At 33.6% G+C, this 12,948-nt stretch overlaps 1 protein-coding gene across 2 annotated transcripts; it reads left to right on the top strand.

Annotated features, from left to right (window-relative positions):
• LOC111050555 (microprocessor complex subunit DGCR8) lies at positions 1-11,228 on the top strand. 2 transcript variants are annotated; one of them, XM_039424741.1, is made up of 3 exons: positions 1-176; positions 4,288-4,383; positions 7,359-11,228. In XM_039424741.1, the coding sequence occupies exon 3, from the start codon at positions 7,364-7,366 to the stop codon at positions 9,902-9,904; it is 2,541 nt and encodes an 846-aa protein (XP_039280675.1). In that variant the 5' UTR covers positions 1-176; positions 4,288-4,383; positions 7,359-7,363; the 3' UTR covers positions 9,905-11,228. The 2 variants fall into 2 exon arrangements, with proteins under 2 accessions (XP_039280675.1, XP_039280682.1); XM_039424748.1 differs by having other exon boundaries at positions 7-360.
• Positions 11,229-12,948: the final 1,720 nt, after the last annotated feature.

Raw genomic sequence — 12,948 nt, 5'->3', positions numbered from 1 at the left:
AGGAAGAAGGCAGTGAACGTGAAGTTGAGGTTAGATCGACTTAGATTGTATGGTTTCATGAAACTATGAAAGTATTGTTTTAGATTTTTGAACTTTGTATTTTAAAAATCTTTGACTCAGTTCTATGAGGATTTTTATAAAATTGCTCTTTTATATGTGTACAAACTCACATTTTCGTAAGTAGGCCTATTTTATTGAAATGCCCTATAATTATAGTATTCTATGCTTCTCAGCCATTGAAATTTTTACTTGAGAACTACTAACTGACAGGAGTCATCTGAAGACAGGCAATTATAATATAATTTGTGTTAAAAAACAAAAATGAAATAACACAAAAGATAGAACATAAAACGATATTATGTAAGTGAACAAATTAATCTTATGTTCTTATTTTAATTTTTACTGACAAATTAACATCAAAATCTAGCAGAACATTGGCCAATTGTAAAATGCTACACTATTCTTGTACCTGCTGAAACTAAGGGCCAGTTGCACAAAAGCCGGTTAAATGTAAATTCTCAAGAACCAATCAGAGAAGGCCTTTTAACCTTTTCAAAAGTTAAACGGTGGCCACTTAGGCCTATCACAAATAAAAAAAAAGTTTCACTAACCTCACTTTGTTCAAGACTCTTTACACACCTCTAATTACGCACACTTCTTTTAAAACTTCTCTGGACCTAGAATTAAGCCGGTTAGAGATCAAGTTGAGTTATGTTTATTAGTGTTTTTAAGGTAAAAGGGTAGATTAGGGGGTTAGGTTTTTGGTTTGAAATATGCTGGAAGGGGTTAAGGTACAGGTTGAGGTATTATTATGTTCAGAGAATAAATATTAATAATAATATTTACTAGTGAGCCCCTGGCTGAAAAACTCGCTCCAAATAAATATTGCCTCTGATATTCCGTCAATTGTTCTATTAAAAACTGTGGAAAGTCTAGAAAAGTAGTGTTGAGTTATTAATTGCATGCAATTAGTTGACAGCTAATTCATGATTTGTAATGATATTCTTCTCAAGTACTTATAATAAAAAAGACGAAGTAGTGAGTCAATTTTGTTGGTCTACAAAATCAATTTTTAAAGTTGATTTATGAAAGCATCAAAAGTTATCGTTGAACATACAAACGAACCCACAGACGGACAAAGACTTGATCCCCCAGTTAGAAGTACGAACTTGCTACACTCGTTCAGTAAATGCACTTCAAAATAAAACAACACTCGACATCATAATCAAATTCATTTTGCAAACTTGAAAGCTTCCGGATCCAGTTTACCAGTAAAATTTTTACTCACTACAATTGATCGGATAATTGAACAGATCCTGATGTCGCTCTGAGGGCTTACTTAAGGTACAATTCCTTAACGACGAAACTAGACGCGTTGTTGGAGTCGTCGTAGCTGGAGCAAAAAACCTATTTATTACATTCGAGGATTCGATAATTAGATATATGAATCTAATACATATCGCGGTTGGAGTTGTCGCTAATGTGACGTTTAGTCAAGTTTTTTTGACGTTTGTGTGGAATGAATGTATTTTGAAAACTTGAAGTCAAGTTTACAAGAACATTAACTTGAGTCCACTATAACAATGTAGACCCTTCTACAGGGTTTGTTGATTCAAGAACATAATATTGAACATGATTGGCTCTTGGATTCAATTTGAATCTTGAAGGTACAATCCATCCTACAAATGGGTAAATGAGATAAAAAAAGTTGTCAGTCAATGTAGAATGTATAATCCTCAACTCAAATGAAAAAGTATGATCCAGATGAAAAAGAAACCTTAAGATTAATTAGATTTTTTACTCCATGATGAAATACTTTTGAGGCTATGAAAACTTGAATTCAAATATGAACTTGAATTCAAATATGAACTTGATTTTAAGTTTTCAAAATCGCCCATTCAACTCAACCTTGAAAAAACTTGAACGGTAGGAAACCTTGCCAATGTTAACGCACCTTAAGGCAGTTCGGTACACTTTTTTCATTAGGTATTTAAATTGGATAATCTTTTTCAATATAATTTTTAAGATCATTATAAGAGTGAGAAAAAGTTGCAACTGAAATTTTTAAGTGGTCTAATAAGCGAGTTATGGGTTGTTAACTTTCCAGATTCCGTTTTATTTCCAGATCATAAACGGTTTCGACTATATTATTAGAACTTCTCTCAAGAATTAAAAAAATATATCTTTCCAAACTAAAACATTTTATTCCACATATCGTTTATTAATAAAAAAGAAACATTTTTTGTTAACTCGATAAATTGTTTATTTTGGCATTAATCGCGAAAAAAGGCATATTAGAACAAAGCCAATAATAGCCTAATTATACTGAATGTATTAAAAAAAAACTCTAATGGAAAATTCGAAACCGTTTATGATCTGGAAAGAAAACGGAGTTTAGCACGTCAACAACCCATAACTCGCTTATTAGACCACTTAAAAATTTCAGTTGCCACTTTTTCTCAATCTTAAATTGATCTTAACAATTATATTGAAAAAGATTATCCAATTTGAATAAAAATGAAAAGGTGTACCGAACCGCCTTAAGGAATTGCATCTTTTAGAGTTATTAATATCCAAATATCGGGGCACCGAGCTTCCCTCGTTATTTATTTATTGATAAACAGAACACAATTCTTCATACTAACAGGCATTTTTGATTTATACACTTAAATGGTCCAAAAAGTAGGTTATGTTCCATACACTTGAATTCAGGTCCAATCTTCAATCCAAATACTTGAAAACATAAAAGTTCTAATTTAGATTGTTTACAAACCAAATTTAATAACAAGATAACACTCACTAATCACTTAAAACTGTAAAATAATTATTAACTTTGAATATTATAATAAACCATGTCATGTCAACAAATCAGATAATTTTGATCGAGTCTATTAAAATTTCTAGATCTCTCGGGAGATACGGTAAGCTAATTGATTACACAGCTGATCTCCCACACATTCACACACATCTTCTGTTATCGACAGACGACGAAATTATCATCTGTTTTTCCAAGGATGAATTATCATTTTCATGTCCTTCAGCGAGTTTTCCCAGGGATGAGACCTAGTGCAATCGATTTTTTATATCATAAACCTACTATGTTCCAAATTTCGTGAAAATCGTTACAGCCGTTCTCCAGATCCGTTGGACATAAATAACCAAATATAAAAATATATACAGAAATTGCTCGCTTAATATAATAGGATAGCCTATTCATTCTAATATATATTTTTTGAATGATCATTATTACCCATAATTATTATTTTCATAACTGTAATAATAAAATAATTATTGATACTAATATATTAAACTCCTTAATAAATTATTATTCTCAAATAGGTGAATGAATAATTTCCAATCATTGAAGAAAACCCTACTTTTCTAAACATATGTGGATTCAAAGCAAATAATCAATTATCAATAAGCTGATCGAAATAATTTTGCGTTGATCGTGAGCGCGAGCTTGCCACGTGTGCGTTCCATTGTTGTATGCTTGGCCAGTTCGGTTTGAGCCTTCTATCAGCTGTTTATGAAAATAATATATTCGTTTCTTGACTTGGAAAATCTCAATTTATTTGAAAAACAATAGTGACTGCCGTTTAATTTTTGTGATTTTGTGACAAAAAACATTTTGATAGCATACTGAATATATCCCAACCAAACATTTGATGACAGGTGTATCGGCACTGGACGTAGATTCACGCCGGCCTTTTTTTGATAAGATGGCTTCTCTGATTGGTTCTCGTGGAATACCAGACACCAGAAGTGGAAACTTAGAGGTTTACAACCATCTTTTCTACTTGAAGTATTACAAAGCTTATTAAATTTTCAAATTTTAATTGTTTGATATAATAACTTTATTATGTTAAAGTTTATTGAAAGGTTCTTTGTTGAAATGATAATAAGTTACCCCTTTCTTCTTAAGGATCTGGCAGAGATTCTTGAGTAATGAGAGGTTTTTATTTGACTGAGTTATTTTGAAAGACAAGAAATTGGTGTGAGTGCACTTCGGTCTTAGGTGTTAACTTGCAATTTTTGAATTGATGAATGAATAAATGTATTATTTGAATGGAAAGAATACTCTCATATGAGAAGTTTTGATTCATATTGAAGTTATTGAATTGCAGGATTTCTACTTAGGTGATGCCCACATAAGCTCCAGGCCTGGACATGGGTGATGGTAAGGATAATGATGATTAATATGATATAGATACATAGAACATAAACAATTTGCACGTTTCAAAACCAAATGGAGATATGGATGTTGAAATTAATATTCTGTTCCAGGAAGCTGTTATGAAGATTATGCGAGATAACTTGAAAGTGGATTAAAAAAGTGGAAATTTGGCGTGATTCGGATGTTGGAAGCAGTCATTTTATTAGGTAAGTTGAAAAACGCAAATCTACCCGTTCCCAACAGTTGAAGTTGTCTTATCAATTATATAGTTTCCAACTAATCACCGTTGAAAGCAAAGCAAGATTTAATCGAATGTATGTTTCTATACGCTCTGGTGACTAGGACAGGTGTGGATCCAGAACTCTGATCTCCGATAAGGAATGTTGTAATACTATCGAATGCTCTTGAGCGTTTAAATCTAAAATTTTAGGTCTGCCATTGGAGATAGGTAGAATGATTATAGGTTAGGTATATTATTTTGGAGCTTAGTTTTTTTTCAAAAAATCATATTAAAGGGAAAGTTACATAATAAAGACATCAATATTGTTAAATACATAATATTATGTATAATACTTTTCTTCTCAGTGAGAGATTTCATTGACAAACGTACTCCTCAATTACAAGAAATGCACAATATTTCAGAGAAACCTCTCAGTTTATCCGTAAGGCTAGTTTCACACTCATTCGGTTCGTTTAGGTTTGTTCTCGGCAAATTCCGATAACTGTGAAACGGTAATTCGGTACCGAATAGAAACCGCATAGAACCGAACGCCAACTTGACTCTAATAAATTCCATCAGGTTTCAATTCGTTGCTAGCGAGAGGCTACTTTCACACACTTTCGGTTCGGTTCGTTTCGTTTTTGGCAAATTCCGATAAGTGTGAAACGATGATTCGGTTTGAATTCGGTACCGAATAGCAACCGCATAGCACCGAACGCCCCCTCGACACGAATATGTTCCATCATATTCGAATTCGTTGCTAGGGGAAACAGGAAAAAACAAAGCCTTTTACAAATGCTTGCCTTTTTTGTTTTTATTTTAACCTGATATCGTGATTATCTGTTTCAAAATTTTCCAAGTCAAAATTATATGGTCAATTCATTTTTGTTAGTTCACAGGAACATTTTTTTCTCAATGAATAGTTTGCTAAAAAAAATATGAAAGAATATTAAATATTTACTACTAGTAGTTCTGTGAACAGTAGACCTCACGCAGTATTCTCATTCACAAGTACCTGATTGAAACTATAGACCTTATTGAAATACAACAATAGACTGGCTTCTCCACACATCAGTGTAATCACTTGTCAGCTGATTTATGATAAATAATTCTATAGTCTGATTTTTACTCTAATATTGGCGTATGAAGGAGGCTCCTTGTTCCTTTTATATTATCCTTGAAATGAAAAATTTCCATAAACCTTGTATTATACGTCGACGCGCAATTAAAAAAGGAACATACCTGTCAAATTTCATGAAAATCTATTACCGCGTTTCGCCGTAAATGCGCAACATATAAAAATATACGCATTTAAATATACAAACATTTAAACATACAAACATTTAAACAATAAGAGAAATGCCAAACCGGCGACTTGAATCTTAGACCTCACTTCGCTCGGTCAATTAAAACTCAGGGACAATTTTTTTCCACGAATATTACATGATTTCTTCAGTGGAGAGAAGAAATTAAGTTTATATACCATGTGTCAAAACAAGGAACAAATTTTCAATTTAAAAAAATAATCTCTCTGAACATCCAGAATTAACATAATCAAAAATAAACTATTCAAATAACTTAATTCACAATATTTTTAATTAACTTTAAAATTTAGTTGTTTAAAAAATAACATCTAACAATAATTTAACACCAGCTGTTATATTTAAATATACCAGCATGAACTGTGAAAATCCAAACACAGCTGTGTTTGAGAAGAAAATACCTAATTAGAACGGTGGGTACCCACTACTACGACAAACCACTCGGTCGACTTTGTAAACAAAGGTATTATACGTCATCACTAGGCATTTTAAGCAAATTCAATTCTAAAGGTGAATTAACTCCATCAAAAACACGGCATAATGAAGCTTTATGAAAAAGTATTTGTTATAATCTTAAAAATTGATTAAAATGCACTTGAAAAAGGCTAAAAAACAATAACAAAATAGGCGCTGAGAGCTGCCTACGTCATGGATTAGCTATATATGGTTTGTTTACAACGTCGACCGAACGCTTCGTCGTCCGAGTGGTTGTCTCTCATTAGACCGTACGAATTAAAACCTGACATATGAAAGTCTCATTCGTTTTCGGTAACAAACCGAACCGAACCGAATGAAAACGAATGCGTGTGAAGCTAGCCTAACTCGCCATTTTGTTGTATCTAAAAGTCATATTTTAAGTGAATCATATTAAAAAATAAATTATATTCGCAACCGGAACTTACAACTGTATGATACTTGGCTGATATCTAGCTGAATCTAGCACAGTAACAACTGTGTATAGATTGATGATAGAGATCAATCTCACGCCTGATGATGTTGACACTCTACATGGGTAGTATAAGAGTTTATTTGCTCAAAAAGGTGAAATATCTCAACAAATAAGGATTATTTATGAGGAATAAAATATTTTGAAAGCAGATTATTTGAATCTGGAAGGAGGGGAATAGAAAAGTTTCTGTGAACAGCTATTCTAAATTGTAGAATACAGTATCTAAGCCTATGGTATTCTTTATTGATGTTAGGTACTGGAGTCAGGCTTCATGATTATCAGCTCATACTTGATATAAAAAATTTCTTGCTATCATTTTTGAAAGATTTGTCACTAGTTTACTTTTTCAAGGCTTCTTGTAGCACGCTTCAAGAAAATACAGCTTGGAATTAGTGCTTTGTCAAACAATTATTGTAGATCACTAATATTCACAAATCTTGTTCTCATAGATTGTGTAAACTAACTCGAAATTGAATTTCACTAAATCTAGTCTTTCTTCTGTTAATTAAATTAAAAATATATATATATATATATATATAATATATATATATATATATATATATATATATATATATATATATATATGTTCTCCAAGATTAAAAGTAGGCTATACATATTTGACAATATTGAAAAGTCATCGCTTATTTCACTTTCGCTTATTGTATTTTCTTATAGAATATTGTTTTCCAGGTTGAATGAACTCACCATCTTGGAAATCTGATATTTCTGGTGCCGAAGTCAAGATGCATTCGTCCAGTACCCAAGAAGTTGAAGACGGAAGCCTCACCAAGTCCATCGCAACTACCTCATCAGTTGAAGATAGTTTCGAGCCATGCACCAAAAAACAAAAACTTTCGTGTAAACATATCGGTCTTGAAAAAGCTTACGATTTATTCCCATTTGCCAAAAATGATACTTTGAGTGGAGATATTAGTGTAAAATCTGAAAATATTAAATCTGAGCCCAACACAGAAATCGTCGAAGAAGAATCTCCAGAAGTTATCAATAACCACAATGAAGCTGATACTGAATTGGATTTAGAAAACAACCCGTCATTGAAAGAACTCTATGTTTTAGATGAATCTAATGGTTTTGATGATGGTGATGCAGAGGCCTTATCTGATTCATCAAGCAACCATTCTTATGACATTCCTGATGATGAGATTGAAGCATTACTTGAGGAGGGAATTGGTGATACAATGATTAAAGACCAACCAAGGAAACCTTTGCCGTTCAAAAATGAGTCTCTTAGAGAAAAGCTCATTAAACTTGCTAACCGAGTTGGAATGCCACTTTCTAGCTCTGTCGAAGGAAGTAATGTTGATAAAATTCCAAATCCTGATTCTAACAACTCAAAAGATACACCACCTCGAATATCTGATTGTGAAAATGAGATTTTAAATCCTGATAGTAACAATTCGAAAGATGATTCACCTCAAATATCAGGCTGTGGAAATAGTTCAAATTTAAATTCAGATCCAAATTCGTTAGATGTTGGATTACATAATTATAATTCCAAAGACGAGAATACAGAAACCTCTAAAGTGAAAGGTGAAAGAGCTGATCTTGAATCAAGCAAACCAAAGACAAATACTATTGATGATGAAGAAGAGGAATGCAAAGTATTTAAAATAATTGATGATGACAAAAATGAACTAGAATATGAAGTTAGACCAAAGTTTGTCGTTGAGGAATTGGAACAGAATCATTTTGATCTTCTACCTGAAGGTTGGGTAAAGCTAACTCATCGGAGTGGAATGCCACTCTATCTACATAGGAAAAGTCGGGTATGTACATTGTCCAGACCATACTACCTAGGCCCAGGAAGTAATAGAAACCACAGCATCCCTTTGGAAGCCATCCCTTGTATGCAGTATCGCCGGGCGTTAGAGAAAGAGAAGCAGAAGAAGGAAGAAATGGCAGAGACAAGTAACACGGATGATTTGCTGGCAGCCGGCAAAGGTCCTTCACCTCTGCTGCGGTGTGCTCGTATTGAAACGGTTGAAGAGAATCGTGCTTACCAGTCTCTTAAACATAAAGAAGTTCGTGACTACTGCTCCAAGCTTTTCCGTTTCAAGTCAATCAACTCAGTCAGGTACAAGTGCTGGGGAACACGCAAACTGATTGCTAGTCATAAGGAAGCTGAACGATTGCAGCGGCCCACTCTTCCCAATGGCACAAAACTGCTCAGGTTTGAGATACGCAATGCGGATGGCACTCCTACTAATCGGCCACAAAAAGAGTGGATCATGAATCCGGCTGGTAAAAGCTACGTCTGTATTTTGCACGAATATGTTCAACACGCTCTTAAGAGTCAACCCTCCTATGAATTCAAAGAATTACAAAATCCCTCTACACCATACAGTGCTGAAATATCAATTGATGGCATATCGTATGGAAAGGCGTTTGGGACCAGCAAGAAGCAAGCAAAGCTGCTTGCTGCCAAGGCAGCACTTGAAATACTCATTCCAGATATGAAATCGAAGATTGATCCAGATGGTAAGGCTACTAAAGCGCAAGGAACCGATGCTCATCTTTCAATATTTGATTTGATTCGCATAGAAGATCCACGTGTTATTGAGTTCAGTAATAAGACAACTGAACCATCTCCCTACAAAATGCTGCTAACGTGTCTCCAGCGGAACCACTCATTGCCAACAGTCAACTCCAATTACGTTGTTAGCAAAAAGGAAAAAAAGCGGAATGAGTTTACAATAACCGTGGGCGGCCACTCGGCAACTGTGGTTTGCAAGAACAAACGCGATGGGAAGCAGCGTGCTTCGCAGGCTATTCTACAGGCTCTGCATCCTCATGTCACCACTTGGGGCTCCCTACTGCGACTCTACGGCAACCGATCAGTTAGAAACATCAAAGAAAAGAAGCAGCAAGAGAAGGAGATCACTCTTCTTCAAAGTAAGGCTTCACTCAATAAACCGAACTTTGCCATTCTCGCCAAGCTCCGAGAAGAAATGCAAAAGCTGCATGATAAGAAGAACCTACTCCAACCTATTGGAAAATTTGTGCCTCCTGATGGTGTCAGCGTTTCATGCTTTTCATCGTCTGATCTTGATAAGCTCGACCTTGGCTCCAGTTCCACATCACCACCAGCATCCAGCATTGCACCAGCTCCCATCACTACACCAGCTCTCATCAGTATACCAGCTCTCAGCAGTACACCAGCAAGCTCGGACTCACTACCTCTGTTTGTCAAGGTACAGTCGCCCACAACCGATTGAAGTGGTGAGTAAACCAATTTAACAGCTTTCAATTACCTATATGGTAAGAACTGGTTGAATAGGATATGGATGCGTATTTTTATAGCTTGATAAAATTTATTCAACGTATATTAATTTTTTTCATTCTCCTTAATTAAGAAGTGAAGACTTGATTATACTTCATATAAAATAGTGATTACAGTATTATTCCATACTCGACGAGTATATTTTTGAAATAAGATTGTTCGTATTTAGCCTATAACTCAATGATAGGCAATGGAATATGTGAATTATAGTGTTATGCTGTTCTATCTTCCAAAAACGTGTTCTAGAATGATATCTCACATGCGTCTAGACTAGAATGAGCAGCTCATCTACGAAAAATAATTATTTTTTCTAAAGGACTTTCAACGGAGGTTGGTTACAATAAATAAATATCAAAAGTTGTTGATACCATTACTCACGCAAATCAAGTAATCATTAAACTAATTTTCAGTAGAGATGTTCATTAGCCTCCTAATCTTTAAAGCTTCCTTTGATTAATTTCTGATAATGAAAACTATTGAATAGATTTAAATCTGAAAGTAAAATTCCAAATTGTTTTATTCATTAGATGAATGGATTATTTTTTGAGCTATGTGAGCTGTTATTCCAAGTGCATTACATTAGGTCTTCAATGATTAAACATACTGTTCATAATTGTCACACATTAAAAAAGCTTTTTGAAAAATTTGAATTGCTAAATGTGTAGGCCTACTGCTATTTTATAGTGTCTTCGTTATCATATTATGCATTTAGTCCTATTTAAGAGTAGGCTATTAATTTACAATAATATAACGTTATTTGGAAAATGAGACCCATACTTGATGGGACCTAATATTTTCTCATTATTCAATTATAAAATTATTTGTTATAAATTATTATTTTAAAATAAAAATTGAACCAAAACATTCAAGCTTTTTGAATCTGGTTAGCCTGCTACATCTATATATAATAAGATAAAAATTGGTTTATACATGTGCAGGATAGGAAATACACAAATGACGCATCATCACGTCTGAACTACTGAACTGATTTACTTGAACTTTTGCGTAAAGTTTCTTAATTTATCGAGTACTATTATAGGTTTATTTCCATTTTACTTAATTAAGTATGGTTATAATGATTGGAGCAAATTTATTCAATTTGTGATACAAAGTTTACGTAAGACAAAAGCTTAATCAAATCTCTATTGTAAATTAGTACAGTTCTGAATACTTACAATATCAGCATGAAATTATAAAAATAAATTCAAACTATTTGTGCTTTAAACAAACCCTTGCGGAGCAGGGTTACCTGCTACTTACATAATATTTCTGATGTTATAATGCACAAGAAATAAACTATTCACTAGATTTTTTCTCAATAGAATGTTCTGTTGTGCCTGAAACTCATATAGACCTACATAGAAATCTGTGTTCTATGTCCTAGTATTTACAAAAAAGTAAGAAATGCATGTCGTCATAATTCATGCATTAATTTTCTTAAATGTTGTTATAAATACTATTTGAAACAATTAAAATAATTTAATAAAATTAATCATCCTGATTCGTTCATAACAGTTGAAATTAGAATAGCAGCATATTATCTCCCTATTGTATTATATAAATGTATTAACTGTAGTTGAAACGTACAAATATTGGATCCCAACCTGAATAATAATCAGATTTCGCGACTGTTTTACTCCCTGGACCATTTTTCGTCGTTGTTCGTTCTCTTAACATTCAAATTCATTATTTATTCATCTTACATCATGGGAGGAAAAAATTAGCTGTTTCAATCCAGCATTTGTATGTTTCATACAGCATTTGTATGTTAATGTATGTTTCACAGAGGCTACATTCAATAGACATAGCTTTTTAAATTTGCTAAGCGTTTTATAAACTCAACTGGTAACTGCTGAGGAATAATAAATATGAGTTTCAGCTCTCTAATGTATGAAGTATGATCGACATCCATTGTGGCTGTCCGAGTCCGGCCCCCAGCCAGACTCAATGTCTTCAATTTGTTTCAAACCATAAGAGACCATGACAATAGTATCTCATAATATCCATAACAGACTCTATAGTGTGATCCGTAGGCCAAGGGTGACCGAACTATGGTTTGCAACTATATTGTGGTTTGAAGTTACGTTGGGTCTTTTATGCATTTGCATTTGTTAACTGTATTGTGGGTCGCTCCAGCTGTAAAGTGTGCAAAATCCATCCTTGCTGCACTCTGCTTGGTCGGATAGACTTGAGAGCGATGGTAGTACTGAAATCAACCTTCATCATTTTATAAGAGAGTTAGACTTGCGGGTTAAAAAACTTAATCGCTGTGGAAATTTATAAAGAACGATTTTTTGCGGTGCAAACGAACCGCCAAATTCATTGTATTAGTGGGGCCTTAGTTTTGTAAAATAATATTTTTTTCATCTTAAACAGCTCAGTGCTGCTCTGTATTACGCGCCAAAATAGTCTGCTAGAATAATAATAAGATTGTTGGTCAAATTCCAGATGGCTTTCATTCATCTACTTCTCATCCATTGTTTGCCACTAAATAATTGGTTGGTTAAAATATTTAAAATTATTTTCATAAATCTTCGCAGCTTTCTTTGAATGAGTGCTATAAAATGCTATGAGCATAATAATTATAATACTGAACACATGTGACTTCTCAATATTGTAAATATGATACGTGTAATGAAATTGACAAGAATTACATGAAATTCATCAGAAATAAACATGAAATTAGAAATTATTGGTGGTGAGGCTTTATTGAAGTCTGTAAACAGAGCAAGAACATAAGACATCAATTCTAGATAAATGTTAGTAAACTTACTACCTCTAGTGTGAAGCATTTCCTCTGTTGTTTTGGAAGGATCATTGAAAACAGTTTGCCTCATGTAGGCCTATGCTTCTAAGGCTGGGTAGAGGTTCTTCTGGGAACTCTAACACATGCCTATAATGTCAGCCATCTCGTTATTGATACAACAAGGATTTTATGGATTTCTACTGCGAAAAATTTTTTGAAGTTCTAGAAAATGT

The sequence above is a fragment of the Nilaparvata lugens genome, chromosome 1 (assembly GCF_014356525.2).
Source record: "Nilaparvata lugens isolate BPH chromosome 1, ASM1435652v1, whole genome shotgun sequence".
In the NCBI taxonomy this organism is placed as follows: domain Eukaryota; kingdom Metazoa; phylum Arthropoda; class Insecta; order Hemiptera; family Delphacidae; genus Nilaparvata; species Nilaparvata lugens.
Note: the sequence above shows the minus strand (reverse complement) of the source record. Positions and strands in the feature narration are given on the sequence as shown.

Excerpts from the sequence above, each read along its gene's own strand:
- LOC111050555 (XM_039424741.1), top strand. The coding sequence starts at position 7,364 with ATGAACTCACCATCTTGGAAATCTGATATTTCTGGTGCCGAAGTCAAG.